This window comes from Engystomops pustulosus, chromosome 1 (assembly GCF_040894005.1).
Source record: "Engystomops pustulosus chromosome 1, aEngPut4.maternal, whole genome shotgun sequence".
Lineage (NCBI taxonomy): Eukaryota > Metazoa > Chordata > Amphibia > Anura > Leptodactylidae > Engystomops > Engystomops pustulosus.
In genome coordinates, this window is record NC_092411.1 from 256,068,775 (window position 1) to 256,091,385 (window position 22,611).

Consider the following 22,611-nt stretch of genomic DNA (forward strand, 5'->3'; position numbering starts at 1 on the left):
AAGTTACCAGATTCTAATCAGCTTTGGGGGGCCTGCTTTTTGGATCTATATACTTCAATGGCGGGAGTGTAGGTAGATGGAAGATCCGTGAACTTATACTGATGACGTATCTTGTGAATAAAGTACAAATATATAAAAAAAAAATCCCTATAAGAATTATAAAGTAGTCTGTATGACAGTGCAAGCATTATCCTGATTAGTGCAAGCATTGTATCAAAAGAATAGTCTCATCTGCTAGATGAGAAATTAAAAGAACTAAACAAACAAAAAAAAAAATCTTGAATATCCCCCTTGAAGTTATTAAATAAATCAATTCTGACACTTATCAGGCATAATTAAAGTTTAGTGACTCACTGACATTGTCTTAAGATGTAATTTTTTTTTTTTTACTTACAAATGAATATAAAATATTCAAAAGGACCTAAAAAAAAAAAAAAAAAAAAAATTCTATAAACCCCCTCATCTGTGTCAGTTTTTTTTTCCCTGCAGATATGGTTCACCATGAGTATGGCTACAGCGGTCACATGCAATCATTGGCCTCACAGGCAAAATTTGTCAAGCCTCATTTAGCATAATTGGTAAATCAACCCTATAATCAAGAGACACTGGAAAAGAAACAACGTTTTAATATTAGGAACCATCTTAACATAAATTATGAAGACCGAGAGCAGGAGCCGTTGCATCAAATCAAATTCAACAATTTTTTTTTTTTTTTTTTGTACCAGTGTTGCTGAATCTCAATTTGGATCACACTGCTTGACCCCAGCTGCTCCTACATTCCTCCTATTGATGTTTTTAAGCATATGGTTTCATCAGTATATTTCCTCTTCAAAAAAAAAATTAAAGCCATTAAAGTGCTAATTTAATAATTACATTATTCTTTACAGTCTGGTGTAATGGAGGACATCCACCAAACACTCCTCTGAAAAACAACAGATATTGTGTTTCTTGCATTCGCCCACGTAACAATGCTGTGCACTTGGTTATACGGCCTTTGATTTTCTTTTCTCTACCAGGTTCTTCAAAAAAAATTCACCTAAAAAAACAAAGAAAAAAAAGTTATGAAATATCACCTTAGGCTACATTCAAACGACAGCTGGGGTACATATATACAGCCGCGAGTGGGCGCACGGTGCGGCACCGTACCTGGAATGCGCCAGATATCTCTATGGGGAGGAGCGGATCTCCCGTGCGCCCGCTGTGCTACGACGAGGTGGGCACAGGTTCGTCGGAATGTAACCTTTAAAGTTGTAAAAACCTGGCAACTATATACATTAAAGTGACCCTTCAATGTCCACAACATGATGCATTAGTCTCCTGTATCATGATAAACAGCCCCACAGATTCCACAAGAGGTGATGTGCAATTATTGGACACACAAATAATCAAAATATTCCCCCCTTTATGCAGACACTGATGATGATATTGTGCATTAATTAGTTTTATTATTTCCTGTTTTAGGGCGTATATCACTTTATCCTCTGCACATAAGTATTGGAAGTACTATACAACCTTGTTTGTGGTATTTTGATGGTAGATTTTGTGTGCAATCTGAATCAGTGATCAGTATTATCCTTTGTATATTCAGTATTTGACTAGATGTGGCAGTAGTTAAGATGGTTCGATGGGAGATCTTTATCTATATATTTAATAAGAATTGAGCCTCTGGAGCAAATATAAGGGAGACATTTTTAAAATCATTAAATGTAGTTTAATTATTTTTTTTTTAATTAAAATTAATTGGGCATGTATTATCCTGTAGGAAGGTAAATAGGACAGCTGATACCTCACCTTGTCCTGGAGTACACACATTCTCTTTTTGTGCTTCTACTGAATATATTAGAATATATTTTACGATTATTTGTGTGCTAAATAATTGCACACCATCTCTTATGGTGTTACCTTCAATGTTACTCTCAAATGAACAAGACACAAATGCCGCTGGACATTACAATTGTCGACGCAACCGTACAATGCCCAGAGGGTAAAAATCCTGTTTGAAGCTGCCTCATTGATTACTTCCCAAAACCTAAATCTAAAAAGTGGTACCGGCTTTGTAAGACGATCGGACTAAAGGACCACTGGCGGTGTACAGGAATCCCAGGTCATTGCCTACTTTCTCCCAGTGCTTGAACTTCTCAGGTGTGACATATTCTTCTACCTGCAGACGACAGATATAAAACCAAGATGTAAAATCAAGCGATTTCTAATCTAGTATATGTACTTTTAGATGCACAAGCTTAAAGGGGTATTCACATTTATTTTCCATATGTGAACATTTCTTCATTTGGATGTTATTAAAAAAAATGTTCCTGTGTGATGATAATTTCTCATACATGTAGCCATGTTGTCCCTTAGAAATGGGATAGCTTCCTCGGATACGACCACCTCACATTTTGGCAGCAGTGGCCAGACATGCGCTATAGAATCCTGCCTGACCCCCTGGCTACAGCAATCATTACTACAGGACGGCTGCGGGACATGCAGTAACTCCCGTACATTTTATATGCAAAAACCTTTTGTTTCTTTGTGCAATCCCTCCAGCAAAGGTGGCCGTATCCAAGGAGTCGGTCTTGTTTCTAAGGGAACATAAGACTACACACAGGAACATTTTATTTAATAACATCTAATTGAATAAATATTTATATATGGCGGATTAAATTGAATGTGAATGCGCAGACTTTACAAGAATTTTCTGAAGGTGTGTGCTTACCTTGAGATGACGTTTTGTTGGCTGCATGTACTGTCCAAGGGTCAAACAGTCTACTTCTGCCTCCCGTAAAGCTGTAAAAAAGGTATACAATGCACATTATAAGCCCCATAGTTATCCCAACACATAACTCAGTGTGTACTCCCTGTCACTCACCCGTCATAGTGTCATAGACTTGTTCATCCGTCTCTCCTAACCCCAGCATGATGGATGTCTTTGTGACAATGTCTGGACGCACATTTTTAGCGTGTTGTAGGATGCTAATGGATTGCTGGAAATTTGCACGAGGGTCACGGACCTGCCTACAAACGTATGGAAGTGTAAATGTCATTGCAGGTGTTTGGCTTTTAGTTAACATGATGTACATTAATGATCATAATCCACAGCTTACAGCCAAACAACTGCAGGAAGGACACGACTGATCTCATGATCTTCTGTACATTCTATTAGGTTACAAACCAACCACTTTCACAATATAAATAGATGTATAAATTGGCTAAGATTGAGGGTTGTTCAGGATCTGAAATGAAGGGTGGTTTCTTAATGAAATAGCACCCAAACTGATGTTGGGTGGTATATGGTATTTTATCTCGGCCCTGTTCCCTTCAATGGCTGAACTACAATACACTACACAACTAAGGTCAGGTGTTGCAATTCTTCAAGTAAGAAAAACCTTTAGGGTTATTGGCCTTGTACATGGACTGCACCAGTGTCATACTCAGTAGCTTATGGCCTTAATGGAGCTGCAGAGACCAGGTATTCTTGTACTAAAATCAGAAAAGTACAGAGATGCTGAATATGACACATCCCTGTATGTTCCCACAACCCGTTATTTAAGAAACTGTTGTAACTTTATTTAAATCAAGAGAATGTATCGAGTTAAATATCAAGTTGGCTCTGGTAACAATATATAGAATGCAGTAATACCTTTGTAGGGCTGGAACCGTCTCCACATTATGGGCATAAACGTCAAGTCCAGAACCGACAATGGTTTCTACAGCTTTTTTATCTCCACGGAAATCTGGCGTTAGACATTCAATAAGGATTTTGGAATTTCTGATCAAAAAGGCATAAAAGCAGATTTGTATTTTAAGTGTAGTAATAAAGGGATGAGCTTTATGTTACGTATGGATGAAAATGTACAATAAGTATGGAACTATTCAAAATCATGAGCATGTAACATGGACTGTGTGATGGGAGTTTGGGGTCCTACATGAAATGATCAAACTATGGATGCAGATAAGCTACAATCATGTTACTTTTATTTAAAATGTCATTTTTGTTGAATTAGCAATAGAAAACTAAAATAAGTCATAAACATTAGATAAATGTTGGCTGAACCTGCCAATTTCAATAGGTTGTCATTTAAAATTTATGAGGGGGGAAAGGACAATCAGATATGTTGGATTTCAATATCTGATGTTTCTGTTGTGATGGAAGATAAGCTGGCACAAAGTGTGTCTGGCAGCAGCTCCTTCCCCTATTCAGAACCTATCAAATCTACCATCAAAATCAACCAGGGGCCCCGTGACTGTGGTAATCTTATTAATCTTATTTGTTATCCTCCTCCTCCTTCCTTTTAAAATCAACTTTTATGATTATGCTAAAGAGTCTGAATAGCTCCTGGGGGTTTTACCAGAGCCCCTCCATGTTGTAGCTTAACAGGCTGGTACACTGTACAGGAGTACCCCCCCCCCCTTCCCACTGTGTGCTGAAACTAAGTCCGCTGCAGTGAGATTACATCAGACAGAAGGGGGGGGGGGGGCTGTAATAGCCTGTGAAGCTAGAGCACGGAGGGACTCCATAAAATCCCAAGAGCCCTTCAGGTTCATTAGCATACTTTTAAAAAGTTAAAAAATTATGTTAGAAGGAAGGAGGCCATGCATAACAAATATAAGGAAATTACAACAGTCACAGTGCTTGGATCTATGGTTTATCCTGCTTGATTTTGATGGTAGATTTCCTTTAACCGGTTAAGGACCGGGCCCTTTCCTGTTTTTTCATGTCCATTTTTCACTCCCCACCTTCAAAAATCTATAACTTTTTTTTTTACACGTAAAGAGCTGTGTGACGGCTTGTTTTCTGCGTAACAAATTGCACTTCATAATGATGGTATTAAATATTCCATGCCATGTACTCGGAAGCGGGAAAAAAATTCCAAATGCAATGAAAATGGTGAAAAAATGCATTTGCGCCATTTTCTTGTGGGCTTGGATATTACGTCTTTCACTGAACGCCCCAAATGACATGTCTACTTTATTCTTTGGGTCGGTATGATGACGGGGATACCAAATTTGTATAGGTTTTATAATGTTTTCATACATTTACAAAAATTAAAACCTCCTGTACAAAAAAATTTTTTTTGATTTTGCCAACTTCTGGCGCTAATAACTTTTTTATACTATGGTGTACGGAGCTGTGGGTGGTGTCATTTTTTGCGAAATTTGATAATATGTTCAATGATATCATTTTTAGGACTGTACGACCTTTTGATCCCTTTTTATAGATTTTTTTAGATTTTTCAAAATGGCAAAAAAGTGCCATTTTCGACTTTGGGCGCTATTTTCCGTTACGGGGTTAAACGCATTGAAAAAACGTTATCATATTTTGATAGATCGGGCATTTTCGGACGCGTCGATACCTAATGTGTTTATGATTTTTACTGTTTATTTATATTTATGTCAGTTCTAGGGAAAGGGGGGTGATTTGAAATTTTAGGTTTTTTTATTATAATTTTTTTTTATTTTTATTTTTACTATTTTTCAGACTCTCTAGGGTACTTTAACCCTAGGTTGTCTGATCGATCCTATCATATACTGCCATACTACAGTATGGCAGTATATGGGGATTTTCTTCCTCATTCATTACAATGTGCTATTAGCACATTGTAATGAAGGGGTTAAAACGAAATAGCCTCGGGTCTTCGGAAGACCCGAGGCTACCATGGAGACGGATCGCCGCCCCCCGATGACGTCACGGGGAGCGGCGATCCCAGGTAAGATGGCGGCGCCCATGCGCCGCTATCTGTTTGAGGCTGCCGGCAGCTTTGCCGGCAGCCCACGCTGTGAAAACACCCGCGATCGGTGCTAGCACCGATCGCGGATGTTACCGGTAAGCCTTTGCTGTAATATGCAGCAAAGACTTACCGGCTATGGAGAGGGCGCCCGTGAGCCCTCTCTATGCAGCGCGACACGACCGCCGCCGTGAATACACGGCGGGCGGTCGCGAACCGGTTAAGAATGCATGTGTGTAGGGGGTGCGCCAGGTAGAATAACTGTTGGCTGACCAACTTTTCAGCTAATCGTTATGTCTATGCCAAATGTAATGGTAGATCTTCATGCAGAAAGTTGCGCCATCAATGCACACAAAAATCTGCATGTATTTACACACCTTACCAAGTGATCAGTTTGGCAAAACAACTTTCCTATTACCTACATAACTCCACATATCTTCCTAAGGGCATAAATGGATATTTTATTATGTACCTTTCTTTCAGTAGGGACACTGTTCTTGCAAAGTGCTCGGCTCCTCCATCTGGAAGATCTAGACAAGGATGTGAGGAAAAACAACAACTGAACAATAAAGAAAAATCCTGGATTCCCCTTTAAAACTCACGTGACCTCTCATTCTCTATATGCAATGTATTTACTCATTGAAATTCCAATAGTCCCCTAACTAATACTCCATGGTTACTGATGGTTACGGCTATTATTTTGGGATGTATATCAGGAATTCTGAAAATGAAAGGGTCAAAGTGCAAGTCTATAATGCAGACCATTGTGCAGAGAAAACCTTTAAAGGGGATTACAGTCACTTCCTTCACAAAACTGGTGGGTGCTTGAGTACTTCCCACCAATCAGAAACTGTAATAACACTCTAATAATACTCCAACCATAAATTCACATGAATGGACTTGACAGAGGAAATACTGCCTAGTGGCCATATGCAGCAGGAAAAGATCGATGAAAGTGTATACAGGCGGTCCCCTACTTAGGGACACCTGACTCACAGACGACCCACAGTTAGAGATAGACCCCTCTGCCCACCGTGACCACCGGTGAAGCTCTCTGGATGCTGTAGTCAGCTGTAAAGAGTCTGTGATTAAGTTTTAGTGATATCCTTGGTCCAATTACAGCAAAAAATTTTGAAACTACAATTGTAATTGGGGCAAAAAAAAAAAACTTGTCTGGATCTACAATTATAAAATATACAGTTTAGACTTACATAAAAATTCAACTTAAGAACAAACCTTTGGAACCTATCTTGTACGTAACTGTATGAAACATTGATAATAGGACAAAGGGTCAAATAGTGACAAGTCACAGGTGTGGATTTTGGGCTAAAAATAATTTCTAGGAGGTTGCAGAAAACCAATTTGCTTGATGTCTGAGTCTCCAGCCCTTAATGATAATAATGATCTTTATGATATATAGCGCCATCATATTCTGCAGCACTTTTCAAATCGTAGGGGACATATACAAATAAAATACTACATTAACCCTTTCAGGACCTGGCCCTTTTTTGTTTTTTCATTTTCATTTTTCACTCCCCATGATCAAAAATCCATAACTTTTTTATTTTTCCATGTACAGATCTGTGTGATGGCTTGTTTTCTGCGTAACAAATTACACTTCATAGAGATGGTATTTATTATTCCATGCCGTGTACTGGGAAGCAGTAAAAAAATTCAAAATGCAGTGAAATTGGTAAAAAAATGCATTTGTGCCGTTTTCTTGTGGGCTTGGATCTTACGGATTTCACTGTGCACCCCAAATGACATGTCTACTTTATTCTTGGGGTCGGTACGATTACGGGGATACCAAATTTGTATAGGTTTTATAATGTTTTCATACATTTAAAAAAATTAAAACCTCCTGTACAAAAAAATTTTGGGGGATTTTGCCATCTTCTGGCGCTAATAACTTTTTTATACTTTGGTGTACAGAGCTGTGGGTGGTGTCGTTTTTTGCGGATTGTGATGAGGTTTACAATGTTATCGATTTTAGGACTGTACGACCTTGTGATCACTTTTTATAGAATTTAGAATTTTTTAAAAATTGACAAAAAAGTGCCATTTTCGACTTAGGGCGCGATTTTCCGTTACGGGATTAAACGCAGTGAAAAACTGTTATCATTTTTTGATAGATCGGGCATTTTCGGACGCGGCGATACCTAATGTGTTTATGATTTTTACTGTTTATTTATATTTAGATCAGTTCTAGGGAAAGGGGGGTGATTTGAGTTTTTAGGGTTTTTTTATTATAATTCTTTTTTTTTTTTAACTTTTTTTTATTTTTATATTTACTATTTTTCAGACTCCCTAGGGTACTTTAACCCTAGGTTGTCTGTACGATCCTATCATATCCTGCCATACTACAGTATGGCAGTATATGGGGATTTTACTCCTCATACATTACAATGTGCTGATAGCACATTGTAATGCATGGGTTAACCCGAAGTAGACTCGGGTCTTCATGAGACCCGAGGCTACCATGGCGACGGATCGCTGCTCCCAGATGACGTCACGGGGAGCGGCAATCCTCGATCCCGCGGCCGACACGTGACGTGCTATTACGTCACGGGTCGTGAACGGGTTAAAGAGTACAAACAGTCATATGGAACAATAGGATTCTCCCCAGGTAAATAACACAAATTGTGTTTCTTCAAAAAATTTTAAATATGTATATTTTCACATAAGCATAAAAATCTAAGCCATAAAGATCTGGTACTGTGCATACAGTCTGCATGAGCTACAGTCACAGGGCATATACCAACCATCTCTGTCCACAGATGTCAGGACTACATAGTCCAGTCCCCAGTCTGCAATGGCTTTGGCTGTATTGTACGGCTCATCTGGATCCAAAGGTGGAGGTTTTTTGGCTGTTTTCACTGAACAAAAGCGGCAGCCCCTGGTGCAAGTGTCTCCCATTAACTGAGAATATGACAGAAGAAACATTATGGTGTGAGAACTGTAGAAAAGCAGAAATTATCTATCCTTTTATGTGGCAAGAATGGCCAAAATGAGAGCTAAGCAACAATATAACAATATGATTTGGTCTCCTTTGAAACTTCTATCACATTGAAACTGGATGTGTATGATCATTTGTTCCAGTTTGCATATTGTTTACATAGGGTGATCTACTGCCTGCAACTATGATTATTTTGGCCCACAGAAAGGATGTGATCAAATGACAATAAGTTATTTTTATTCAGTCCTCGTACGCAGGGACAGATTTTCCATGCAGACTCACATGTGGAAAATCCTCTAAGGAACACAGCAACATTGAAATCATCATATTTTAAATATCATATTTTAATGTTGATATGCACACAATGAAGACTTAGCACACCTAACACATCTGCATCAAGCTTCTCCTCCAGTTGTGGGGACAAATGATATATCAGGCCGCAAGATGTGCTCACCGTGCCGTCAAAAAAATTGAGCCTGCACTATCTACAGCGGCGATGCTGTTTCCTATGAAGAGGAGAGGGGTGAGCGCTTATCCCTCCTCGAGTGGGGACGAGCACACGTTCATCTGAATGCTGCATTACATGTATGGTGACTGTGTGTATTACACATGGGTTCACTGCTGATTTTCTTCTGCCATTGGACGCAGAATTATTGCAGGTTTTCACACCAAAAACATCTACCCTTAGATCACTGTCTAAAGGCTGTGTCCCATGAGATACAGAAGAGATAATTGCTTTATTTATTTCCTCACCATAATTGTTGCCGTAGCAGTTCCATACTCTCCACCACCCCAGCACTCTCCAATGTTAGGACATCGCGCTTCTTCACAGACCTAGTCAACAGAGACAATATACTGTATCAATTAGACAAAAAATTGGCTTCTCTAAAAATACAAGGAAAAGATAAGACTTAGAATTCTTCACAATCTTCCCAGCAGGGTGTAACACAGGTGTTTCTAATAAGGAGGCAAAATCTCTTCTAGTTTCATACTTACAGTGTGAAGATTCAGACTTCTTAAGGTATTTTTCAGTTTATTGTAATTTTTTCCCATTGGAATCTCAGTCTTTGCCCATGGGGGTAGCCTTAATCTGAAAAGTGAATAACAAAGGATGACATGCAGAGCCAACTATATCCATCACTTTGTGGTCTGTTTATATATCAAATATCAATGGTCTATAGGCCATAAATAGAGGTTCCTACAAAACCTCTTTAAAAGAATCTATCACTTAGTAATGTAGTATCTAAACCAAGCATACCGGCTGGTTTGTGTTTAGATACTGATCCTGGAACATATTTTCTTTAGACATGAAAACACTCCAGAAAATGTCTTTATAAAATATGCAGACTAGGCTCAGGAGCTCCAGCCCGTGCTCACACAGGGCGCTCTGCTCTACTACCAATTATGCACGCCTCTACCATTCCAGCCACCCCCTCCCCTTCCAGAGGGCTGTGTGACATCACCAACTCTTGGGAAGGGGAGGGAGTGGGTGGTTTCTAATGCACGCTGTTGGCGTGCATTATTAGAAGCCGGGCTGCTCCAAGGGCCAGCTCTGGGAAGGGAAGGGCGCTGTGATGCTCGCTAGAAGAGTGCATAATTAGTAGTTGAGCAGAGCACCGGACCTAATCTGCATATTGTAATGACGTTTTCTGGAGAAATTCTGTACTTTTATGTTTAAAGAAGATATGATCCAGGATCAGTATCTATACTCAAACCAGCAGGTATGTTTGATTTAGATATTACAATACAAAGTGGTATAAATTAAGTTTTGCTTACCACCCAAATTTTGTTTATTACTCCCTCACAAGTGATAATACACAACATCATATACAATATTGTGGAGAAAAATACCTCTCTCCCTTCTGACGCTTCAGGTTTCCTTTATAATCCGACCATGTGTTTTTATCGGTCAGATCCCCAGATATAAAATCTTGTAAGTCTGGTCCATTTTGAATGAGGTTCTTCTTGTCATCTGATAGCACGGCCAGCACTCTGTAAGATGTGTGATACTCCGCCAACTATAAAGAGAGAAGAGCAAAATGTGTTTAGTCTTTTCACACAATCTTTATGTTGCTGTCCTGGAAATTGTCACGGGTGCTCCTGCGATCTCCCGTACACCTCTGTGCCCCCCCATCGCGGCCACTGCAGCGTCACTAAACTGGCCTTGTTCTGACAAAAAATTTAAAGGGCCAGTGTACCACTAATTGGCACTGGTCGGCCGTGGCCTAATATATTGCCTGCCCCTTCCGGATCTTTGTGCCACGTAGCCTTAGAGAAAGCTCTCTTGTTGCGATTCCTGTGTATTATCCGTTGTGACCTCCTGCTACGTTCCTGACCTCGATTCCCTGCCACCTGTCCTGACCTTGACTCTGATTCTGCTTTACGATTTATTACCTCACCTTGGCCATTAACGCAACCAAAGTCGCGCCTGTTAATCCCGGTTGCCACTTAGACTCCGCTCCCAGGTGTCGGCTTATGTCATCGCTCACAGTGGTTCCATCATCTCTGACCCTGACAGAAACCTTGGAAGCTATATGAAAATGAAGACCAATTACCCATAACCTTAAAGAGAACCCGTCATGCAAAATAACCCCCCTAATCTAAATATATTTTCCTAAACTGCCATTAGGGAGCATTGCCTCTATCCCTTCATAGTCCCTCTACATGTCTGTAAACTTAAGCAATGAGGTCCTAAATCTGTATGCAAATGACCTGTGAAATGTCCAATGAGTCATTAGCATATTCAAGCTGTCCAGCTTGTTCATGAGTGGGAGGCACAGCCACACCCCCTGCAGCCTGTGTGTGTGTATAGGAGAGATACAGCAGCTCCAGGCAGCCATGTTATAGCAGAACATGTCAGGCACTTGTGTAGCTGATGTCTGTGCCTCTGTGTATTGGGAGGATGCAGCATGTCAGCAGGTAAAGCACAGACACTAGCATTGCTTTACTATACATTACACACAGACATGAGCAGGGGGAGGGGAGGGGGAACAGGGGTGACATTACTGCCTCTGACCATGTGACCAGCCTAATTTACATAATAAAGAAAAGATGATTTTACAATGATTAATGTATGGGATCCTTGTGAGCTGCTCCAACAGGTAGTAGTGACAGGACAAGTGACAGAGACCTGATGACAGGTGTCCCTTAAAACCACCTACCTAGTATTGAGTAGGTCCACCTCATGCCAGAGCAGCTTTGACCCATGAATGCATTGACTATCTGTGGTTAGCACATATTTACTGTAGAAGGTACTTGCACCTATGAGACCTGCACCCTCCTCCTGTGATTGGAGAGGCGAGTCTGCATCTCTTTCTGTCCCCATTTCCCCATTTACGAGAGTTCATTTCCGTTCGCAGAACTTGCACATTAGTGAATGGAAAGAGCAATGCGAGGACTGTCACTCGTTCACTCCCTACAGGGAACAGGACTCCTGACTAGTTCATTCAGAGAGGGTCAGGGGAAAAGTGTGGGACCAAAACATCAACCTTCAGCTGTTCGTTATTACAAACTACCCTGTGGATATGACGTTACTGAGGCCACTTTCACACATTCTCATGAATTGCATCGATGCACCATTCAAGCCAATCAGAGAAGAGTTACTCCAGAACGCATTATGCGTTTAGAACTAGTAAGAAGTGTTTTGCCAGATACCTAAGCAAAACACGTGTTACTTACTCCCAAATGCAATCGTTTAGGTTTAACTGCATCTGCGTTGGGGAGTAACTCCTCCTTTAGGAACAAGAAATGCGTTTAAAGACGCGATTTTTGAACAATTATTTAAAGGGGAACACGCACAATTAATGTAAGTGCAGGTATACAGAGGTGGCATCACAGGACAAACAAAACAACACCACCGCATGCAAGACACAAGTTACTATCCATCCTCAACATCTACCACACTGACCAACAATACAGAAACATGTGTCACCCCTTACACATAACAGGGTAAAAGTCTTATACTACGTATTGTATGAACAATCACCAGAGGAGTATCAGGTCTCACCCCTGACACCCGCAGCAGCTCTGCCCCCGTTCTCAGCCCGAGCAGTCTCATCTTGCACCGCGTCAGCTTGTCAGTGAGGGCAAATGCTCTGCTATCGATTAGTCTAGTCTGAGAACTTCTACTCTCCGCATAAGTTTGTCACTTCCAGGCACCCGTACTAAACCTTGGTGGTTTATTATTGCATTTTATAAAACTACCCTAAACTTTGGATTCTTCAGCTCCGACCGGAGCATCATAATCTGCCATCATTTCATGTCCGGACCGTTACTGAAAGCGACTATATAACGTAAACAACTACAAATGACGTCGATCTATCCGATCGGACATGGATTGATCATGTCTGCGTGTAGCACGTCTCTGACTAGGAGGTGGGGCCTAGTGCAGCGTCGCCGGTTGTATAAAAGCGTGATGACGACACAGACTTTCCCTTTCCCCTATCAGCAGCGAGGTAAGGAGATGGCGGCCGGAGGAAGATTCGGCTCTGGAATCTGTGTCCATCCCGGGTGCTGCGGTGTCTGTGGTGGGGGGAGATGTAACGAGGAGTTTCCTCATAGTCTCCTGTCTCTGATGGAGGGTGTATTGTCTGCTCTATGGTGCTGGATTGCTGTGTGATGGTGTCTCCTCCCCTGTCGGGGCCCAGCGCTGTCTGTGCAGGACGTGAGTGTATCCGCTAGTGGTGGTATATGGCTGCACCGGGGATGCCGCCTGTTACTGTGTAGTGACTCCTGGCTTAGGGGCTCCCCTCTAATTATATATGTGATGTTTCTTACACTCAGTGCACACCTGCGATCATAGTGCGAATGGACACTGGAGGAAGCTCTTAAAAGTTCATTAAAATCACTGGATGTATTAGCAGTTATGTAAGAGCCCATGTATTATCATTTTACTAATTGAAGGGACTAACAGAGGTCTGAATGTAGGTGACTTGTAGTTCAGGGGTCAGGTGGTGTCTTACCGGACTTTACACAGCTGTCACATACTCGACCCCTCACCAGAAATAAACTTTTACACAACAATGTCTTATTATACATATAAACTACAATCAGTGGGCAGTGTGATGCTGTAGTCACCAGGTTTTGCCTGCCATTGTGGGCAGTACAATGGTTCCTGTGGTTAGCACTACAGCCTTGTAGCGCTGGGGTCCAGGGTTCCAGGCCAATCCAGGTCAACATCTGAAAGCAATGTATGTTTTCTGTGTCTTTTCGTGGGTTTCCTCTGGGTCGTCAGGTTGATGTCGGTCTATAACTGGACCTGTGTATACAGTTTGCATACTATATGGAAGTGAAATGGTCTTTATTGCCTGAGTAGGATATAACTGGCTGTCTAGTGGAGGCCTAGCTGTCTTGGAGCTTGTACAGGGCTAGCAGTGTGTGGCTGGTCTATTCTGTCCTATGAAGCTGCTAGGGTTGGAGTACATTAGCACTTGGCTATCTCTTGACGTATGTAAGTAGGGCGATGCATGTTTGACCTCCAATCTCTCGGGAATTTTCTGCTTAAAGACAACCTGTCAGTGTTAATTTTACACTAAACCACTTGCAGAACCTTTCAGACCATATAATATAGGTCAGTTTGTGACACTAAAAACAGTAAGTTTATTGGTCTGGATTGCCCTGACAAGTGTTTTAAAATTACTAAAACGTCCCTGTTTATGAAGAAGTAAATATTGCTTCCCTAAAGGTGCACTCCAAATTTCATGTACATGTCAGTATCCGGGCTCCCTGATCTATTAAGCTTATTTTCGCTATTCCAGAATGAAGACCATTCTCAGTAACCAGACTGTTGACATCCCTGAAAATGGTGAGTATTGCGGTTTGCTACTATATAGATGCAGTAGTTTGTGGTCTACGGTGATAAGACTTCTTACAGACTTTGTTGTTCTTTACAGTGGAAGTCTCCTTGAAGGGCCGCACAGTAACTGTGAAGGGGCCCCGGGGCATGCTGCGGAAAAACTTCAACCACATAAATGTAGAGTTGTCCTTACTGGGCAAGAAGAAGAGGCGGGTAAGTATTGGTAGATTGGTGGATTCCATTGCGACTTTACATGGGATATATTTGAAGCTTTTCGCCTTGTCTGCAGGCTTGCTGAGGCCTGTTTAAAGAGGACCGGTCATCCATAATAAAACACAAGGAGCTGCTTGCAGCCTATGAACAAGATGAAAAAATGTATGGTATTCTGTTTCCCCCCTGTACATATATATGTATTGATATTTTGCTTGATTGTAATCTCTTACAGCTCCAGGTTGATAAGTGGTGGGGTAACAGGAAGGAGCTGGCCACAGTGCGCACAATCTGCAGCCATGTGCAGAACATGATCAAGGGTGTCACTCTGGTGAGTAGAGAAGACAATCTGAAAGTTCATATCTTGCGTGTATTCAAATGATATTTCCGCCCAGGACAGTAATATCTTAGCAATGGGGTTTGGCATTAATGTGAAATGTGCAAATTTTGTGGCTGCTTTCAGTCTGCAGAGTGAATTTTCATCGAATTTGAATCCCAGGTTTAGAACAAAATGTCATAGGGTTGAATTTGGGAACACACCAGATGAGGGAAAGAAGTTCCTTATGTCCCCTTGATGTGCGTAAATTGTGAAGTCGCTGCCCTTTAAGCTTTCTGCCCCTCATGACTACTTTTACGTGCTACTAATTTAATTTGTTTGTTTCCCCCAGGGTTTTCGTTACAAGATGAGATCTGTGTACGCTCACTTTCCCATTAACGTAGTTGTTCAGGAGAGTGGGTCACTTGTGGAGATCAGAAACTTCTTGGGTGAAAAGTACATCCGCAGGGTGAACATGAGATCAGGTATGTGTTGAACACTTCTGTCTGTAGTCCTATGTTTGAAGAGACTGGTTTTACAAATTACCAAGCTGCACTCTGCAGTGGCTGTGTCAGTAGTGCAGTTTATCACAATTCACCAAATGACAATGTACTGCTGACAAGCCAAGTATTTAATGCACACGATATCCATTGACTGAAGGGAAGAAAGTCCCTGGAGTAATGAAAGAAGCTCACAATAGCTGAAGTACATTGCATCGCTGCCACCTGATTCAGGAATAGCTGTGTACTTTGTCTGCTTCTATTAGCGATGCCTATACTATACAGTTTTTACAATAATCTTACTCCAGTTACTGCAAATTAAAGGGTCAGTTCATGCAGTGGTATGTGAACCAGACAAATCTGTCAGAATTTGCTGTCAGGCTTTCATGTTCGGGTTGGCCTTTCTACAACAGAGGTGGAGGGCATTTGAGACTAAAACATCACATTTGATATATGGATCATAGCATAATTGACAATTCACTTTCTCTCAAGCATGGTACGTTTAGTCTGAAAGTCGCCCAACATCTCCTAAAGTCGTGTGTAAAAACTTTCCAAAAATGGTCCACAATTCTGATGCAAATCTACTCTAAACTTCTGTCTCATCAATATGTATGGGTTTCTATTTAACTTCATTCTCTTTTCTCATAGGTGTTGTCTGTTCATTGTCCCAGGCCCAGAAGGATGAACTGATCCTTGAAGGCAATGACATTGAGCTTGTTTCAAACTCCGGTAAGTTGTTCCTGGTTCTGGACTGTTTTATGGTTCAGCGTCACTGAGGCTGCTTAAGTGGTGGCTGTCATGGAGTTTTCTTTGCCTAAAACACCAGGGGGTCTGTCTGTGTAAATTGTAATCTGCTTTCTAGCTGTAGATGGCTCTGCCTCTGGTGTCAACTGGGCACGTTCACATGGTTTTATGTGATCAAGATTAAAAATTCATGTCAGAAATTCAGAATTTGCTGTCAGTGTAGATTTTTAACACCCTCCCTATTTTGGATGTGGAGTAGTCTCCAACTTTGACCAGAAAATAGTCAATTTCAGTTGGGCCTTCCCTCTAATGAATGGCCAAATATTGACCTCAAACCGTAGAATTTGCTTGTTGTGTCCTGTCATGGGTTTATGGTTTTGAGAATTGCAGACAATGACACCATAAGCTGGCTTTAAAGTTTGCATCCTTTGCATAAGCCGTAAAGCCTGAAAACACTTGGTGACTTTAGATGTAATGCATTCAGAATTGCTTTAAATCACAGCTGGATAGTGAGTAGTGCTCAGTGTACCTCTATGGCCATAATTGACTGTACTGCCTTAAAAGTGCCTGTCGCAGGATAAGGCATAAATATCAGACTGTGGGTTAAGGGAGTCAAAGCTGTTGGGAAATAAACTAAATTTCCCCTTATCTGCCCCACAGCACGGTCTTTACAGGGCATCTACCACCAGGATAAGACTGTATGCAAATGAGCCTGGAGCCCTCATCTTGGAGGTAGATGGCCTTTAAGATTTTAACCACACTGCATGCTGTTCTAAAATTCCCATAGTCAGTGGAGCACTGGAAGGACGATACCCGGGAACCTAAGGCAGATATAGGGAAACTTGTGGTTCATAGTTTGGGTGATTTTTGTGATGGTCCAAGAGCTGACATCACAATCCATCATTATAAACCAGAGGTACTCAAAGATCCAGGCAATGTGACTGTAAATCTACTTATATTTGTTATCCGTGACCTCCCTTCTAAAATCTTTTAGATTATGCTAATGAGCTGGAGTTGTTACCCTAGCCTCAGTATTGTAGCTTCACGGGCTCGGGGCTGTTTCACAAACGTGCAGTCGTGTAAATGTTTTGTATGATGGCACAGTCCCAGGGGCTGCACAAAGAGCAGAGGACGGGAGCCCCTGCATGATCTAGAAATATAATGCAAGGGCACTCCTGTCTGCCAAACCGTCACATTGTAACTGTGGTATACTTCTGACAGTTTGCGGGGTACATTGTATAATGCAGAGACTCCTGTCCTCTGCTCTGCACAGCCCCTGTGATTATGCCACTATAGGGCACCTTTACACAGGATGCACATGGTGGTGTGAAACATACCTAAGGCCTCGTGCGCACAACATGAAAACTGTATATACGCGTAGCGTACGGCCACATTCATTTCAATGGCTGCATTGTACACCATATTAAACTGTTTTGAGACATAATAAATGGAGCTTATCCTATTTTCTCATGTGCAGTATTCTGCACTACCCAGAGAGATCATAACCAGTGGGAGGTGCATTCTGTCAGCCATCCAATAGCCAGTTATTAATTTGGCAGACTGCTGTATTTTTTTAGATGCCATGTGTGCAGTACAATGTACTGTGTGTGGCCAAAATACAGCATTATATACAGAAACGGAATAAACATAGCAGTGTGCACGAGGCCTAAGTGTGAATGGGGGACTGTGAGACTGAGATGTGCTTCTACAGAGCGTTGAAGTTTGTAAAGCTGGAGCAGAGGGGCTAGGGTAGCCCTTCCAGAATCATTAGCATGATGTTAAGTTGATGGAGGCCATGGATAATTTAATGGTCACCAGTTGTGGTTCCTGGATCGGAGTAAGGGCACAACTCCATTTAAATGATTAACTATACAAAATACCAAAAAACAAGCATGTTGTCTTGGTGTCCTACAAATGGCACTCAGGGTTTGAGGAAACCAGACTATTGCTTTGCTCTGAATTCATGGTTTCAGTACTAGAAACCATCTGATTTTGTAAATTTTTGCTTCTAGCTGCCTTGATCCAGCAAGCCACCACAGTGAAGAACAAGGATATCAGAAAGTTCTTGGACGGTATCTACGTCTCCGAGAAGGGAACAGTTCAGCAGGTTGAAGAATAAAAGGTCAGTTTTATAAATTATGTGGTGTAGGAACTAGCTGGTCTACACTCTGCTAGGACACCAGGAGTGGTCGGATGATTAGAGGTATCTCTGCCATAGTTATAGCATATTAGGTGTAGGCAGCTGGGAACACAACTGATTGTATGAGACTTTGCCCACATCCTGGGTTGTAATACTTCACCATCAGATTAAACCTTTCTCTTTTCTGGTTTTTGTGATATGTATTATACTATAATTGGTGGTTGTAGGATCAGTGTGTGGTTAGGTGTGATAACTACTCAGGATCTCCACGCAAGTGACTATACATATCAGGCCCTTTCACACAATCTCTAATGGTGTCTGTTTGTTAATCCTGTTTTTCTTAAAGGGGTGTTTACATTTAAATTTAATTGAATTTGCCATGTGTAAACATTTCTTAAATTGGATGTTATAAAAAAAAAAAAATGTTCCTGTGTGAAGATAATTTCTCATACATGTAGCCATGTTGTCCCTTAGAAACGAGATACGGCATCCTCAGATACGACCTCCTCACATTTGGGCAGCGGTGGCCAGACATGCACTATAGAGTCCTGCCTGACCACATGGCTTCAGCGATCATTACCACAGGAGGGCTGTGAGACCTGCAGTAACTCCCGGACATTTCATATACAAAAGCCTTTTGTTTCTTAGTGCAATCCCTCCAGCTGGGGTCATTGTATCCGAGGAAGCCATCTCGTTTCTAAGGGACAACATGGCTACACTTGAGAAACTATCTTCACAAAGGAACATTTTTTTAAATAACATCCAATTTAAGAAATGTAACATTTCGCAAATGAATCCATTTAAAGGACACCTGTCATCAGGTCTGTCACTACTACCTGTTGGAGCAGATCACAAGGATCCCATCCCAGCCTTTATCTAGTTATTTCATACATTATTCATTGTAAAATCATCTTTTATTTATCATGTAAATGAGGCTGGTCACATGGTCAGAGGCGGTGATGTCACCCGTTACCCCTCCCCTCCCCTCCCCCTGCTCATGTCTGTGTGTAATGTATAGTAAAGCATGGCTAGTGTGTGCTGCATCCTCCTAATACACAGGTGAGAGACACAGACATCAGCTACACATGAATCTGACATGTTCTGCTGTAACATGGCTGCCTGGAGCTGCTGTATCTCTCCTAAACACACACACATGCACACACAGGCTGCAGGGGGCGTGGCCACCAGCACCAGGAAGCACATCATTATACAGCCTCACACCATTATACAGGCTGTCAGTCATGCACTGGGGGTGTGGCTGTGCCTCCCACTCATGAATAGAGTGGACAGCTTGAATATGCTAAAACTTCATTGGACATTTCACAGGTCATTTGCATACAGCTTTAGGACCTCATTGCTTAGGTTTACAGGCATGTAGAGGGACAATGAAGGGATAGAGGCAATGCTCTCTAATGGCAGTTTATGAAAATATATTTAGTTTAGGGGGGTTATTTTGCATGACGGGTTCTCTTTAAATGTAAATGCGCAGATGGGAATACCTTTTTAAACTTGCATGTATACAAGTTTATCTTCTGTTATGCATCCTTTATAAGGGCAAAAAACAATTACAATGAAATAGTTGCATGCATTACCTATAAACTTAGCCCAACAAGTTATCAGGATGTCTATGAATGTTCTTACCTAAGTGATGGGGCTATTACTAATTTTTTTTTTTTTTTTTCTGGTTTCAGGTGGACTGAACTGTGTGCTGTACCCAACAATAAAGACCATTTATCTAAACCTTGGCCTGTGCATCTTATCTTTACTTAATATAAGTAATGGTATTGAGTGAAAGAATATTGGCTTACTTGGGTTCAGCTGTAAACATGTGTTTTATGTAGGTTAAGCACTGTACACTCCTGCTTTGGGGCTTTCAATTACTCTGATCTTCTGTTCCCCATTGACTTTTTTATGCAGCTTCCCTTAACTTTTGAAACCTCTGACATTTTATAGCTGAAACAAGGACTTGGGCTACTGGCCATTTTTCTATTTTTGCAATGTATAAGACTAGTCCATAAGGGCAGGTGCTAAGTGTCCCAAATTGGCCTATAACACTTATGTCTGGGCATGCAGTAAAGGACACTTGGTCTGCAGTTCAACTGCTCCCTAACATGTATGCTGTGAAGTTGGTGTTTATTACACAGCTTCATTATAGTAACATGCACGTGTTGCAAATACCATATGAGACATGCTGTGGTGGACCTATATCTAGGTAAAAAACACGAGAGTGAACAATGGTTCTTACACACTGAATCCTACAAAGAGGTTCCTTAAAATATTCCATTCTTTATTAAGAATTAATTAAAAAGAAATATAGACAAACAATTTACAACATTTGAGAATATCTATAAATAGTTTAGATCGTTCTTGAAGGTCCACAAAAAACCATTACTACAATACCAATGTTTATACTTGCATGAGGCACAAATTATACATACACTGCGATAGCTGCCGGTATTATATCAGGTGCAAAGAGAGATTGCAAATGTAAAAGATCGCTCAACTCAAGAAAGTGCCCATGCATAAGAGAAGGGGAGTCAAAATATACAAATGGGTATGATGAAAGTGTCCAGTCACAATGATTATATGTCCAAAGGGAAAAAAATTCAAAAGTAAGTTTGCTTACCCATAGTATATAAGGTATGTAGAATGGAAACCCCGACGCGCGTTTCGCGTGCCACCGCTTCCTCAGGGGGCCTGCGTCGGGGTTTCCATTCTACATACCTTATATACTATGGGTAAGCAAACTTACTTTTGAATTTTTTTCCCTTTGGACATATAATCATTGTGACTGGACACTTTCATCATACCCATTTGTATATTTTGACTCCCCTTCTCTTATGCACGGGCACTTTCTTGAGTTGAGCGATCTTTTACATTTGCAATCTCTCTTTGCACCTGATATAATACCGGCAGCTATCGCAGTGTATGTATAATTTGTGCCTCATGCAAGTATAAACATTGGTATTGTAGTAATGGTTTTTTGTGGACCTTCAAGAACGATCTAAACTATTTATAGATATTCTCAAATGTTGTAAATTGTTTGTCTATATTTCTTTTTAATTAATTCTTAATAAAGAATGGAATATTTTAAGGAACCTCTTTGTAGGATTCAGTGTGTAAGAACCATTGTTCACTCTCGTGTTTTTTTCGGATTGAGATACAATTTATGGAGTGGGTTCGATTATTGAAAAGCAGTGCGGAATCACTGCTGGACTTGTGTTCTGTGTTGATAATTTGGTTCTCTATATCTAGGTAAGTATATTTAACCTGTTTCGCACCACCTGCGGACTTTAGATGTCAGTGTGCGCAGGCCTGGAGAATGCGTCTTTAGACATTGCTGCAGTTTGCACCCGGTCTCTGGGTGTCAGATGCCCAGCAACCCTAGGGAGATGCGATTTATTACTGCTTCTCCTTTGTCCGTTTTTCACAGCATCGCGCTGAAGTAGCATGATGCATGGCATAGCAGAGCTGACTCACATGAACACTAGGTCTAAAGAGTTGATCAGATCTACTGGGTCTAATTGGACCCAGGAGAGCTCTATCAGCACCAGTAACAGTTGATGGTTTTCCTGTGAAGCCTTTATAGATGCCCCAGTTACAGGGGAAAACTTGTTGAAAAAAATAAAGTTAGAAAATAGTGTCTCCAACAGGTCTCTTATGACCTCATGGGGGACATAAAGTAAAAAATACACAAAAAATGCTGACATTTTCCAATATAATAAAAGAAAATCCCCCACTACACTACAAAACATATTGCCAGAGTCTCCCTGTTTGCAAATACTTTTTTACTTTTTACCCCAAATAAAATGTTAATGGAAGAGAAGTTTACTTTTATTGCGTTTTAACTAGCTGTGTCCTGAAAAAACTGAAAAATTTAAGGTAGCATGCAAAAAAGCCTTTTTGGTCTGTAACTAAGGGCCACAGACTGAGGTGGGTTATTTGGGATGCTTAACTACAGGTCCATAAGGACCCATTTGTAGTTGAGACCAAAATTTCTTTAACAGGTTCCCTTTAAATGAAATCTAACCTTAAGGTCAAGCATGATAAACCAGGGACACAAACTCATAGATCCAGGCACGATGCATCGCTTCCTTCTAAAATCAATGTCTAAAATTATGTTAATGAGTCTGAATGGCTATGGGTTTGCTATAGAAGCCTCCTGTACTCTGGCTTCACAAGCTAATGCATTGCAGTAGGTCTTGCCTTCCCCCTGCACTTCCTGTAC

General features: G+C 41.0%; 2 protein-coding genes across 4 annotated transcripts; one reads left to right on the forward strand and one right to left on the reverse strand.

Moving 5' to 3' along the window:
• Positions 1 to 674: 674 nt before the first annotated feature.
• LIAS (lipoic acid synthetase) lies at positions 675 to 13,009 on the reverse strand. Of its 3 annotated transcripts, none has more exons than XM_072125502.1 (11): positions 12,883 to 13,009; positions 10,531 to 10,697; positions 9,676 to 9,769; positions 9,433 to 9,513; positions 8,486 to 8,642; positions 6,196 to 6,253; positions 3,638 to 3,766; positions 2,867 to 3,012; positions 2,714 to 2,784; positions 2,050 to 2,161; positions 675 to 1,036 (listed from the first exon to the last, which is right to left on the reverse strand). In XM_072125502.1, the coding sequence occupies exons 1-11, from the start codon at positions 12,919 to 12,921 to the stop codon at positions 984 to 986; spliced, it is 1,107 nt and encodes a 368-aa protein (XP_071981603.1). In that variant the 5' UTR covers positions 12,922 to 13,009; the 3' UTR covers positions 675 to 983. The 3 variants fall into 3 exon arrangements, with proteins under 3 accessions (XP_071981603.1, XP_071981583.1, XP_071981593.1); XM_072125482.1 differs by lacking the exon at positions 12,883 to 13,009 and adding an exon at positions 12,665 to 12,868; XM_072125492.1 differs by lacking the exon at positions 12,883 to 13,009 and adding an exon at positions 12,686 to 12,866.
• Positions 13,010 to 14,334: 1,325 nt separating this feature from the next.
• On the forward strand, positions 14,335 to 20,123 carry RPL9 (ribosomal protein L9). The gene is made up of 7 exons (XM_072125514.1): positions 14,335 to 14,482; positions 14,571 to 14,686; positions 14,919 to 15,014; positions 15,352 to 15,484; positions 16,148 to 16,228; positions 18,256 to 18,365; positions 20,075 to 20,123. The coding sequence occupies exons 1-6, from the start codon at positions 14,437 to 14,439 to the stop codon at positions 18,360 to 18,362; spliced, it is 579 nt and encodes a 192-aa protein (XP_071981615.1). The 5' UTR covers positions 14,335 to 14,436; the 3' UTR covers positions 18,363 to 18,365; positions 20,075 to 20,123.
• Positions 20,124 to 22,611: the final 2,488 nt, after the last annotated feature.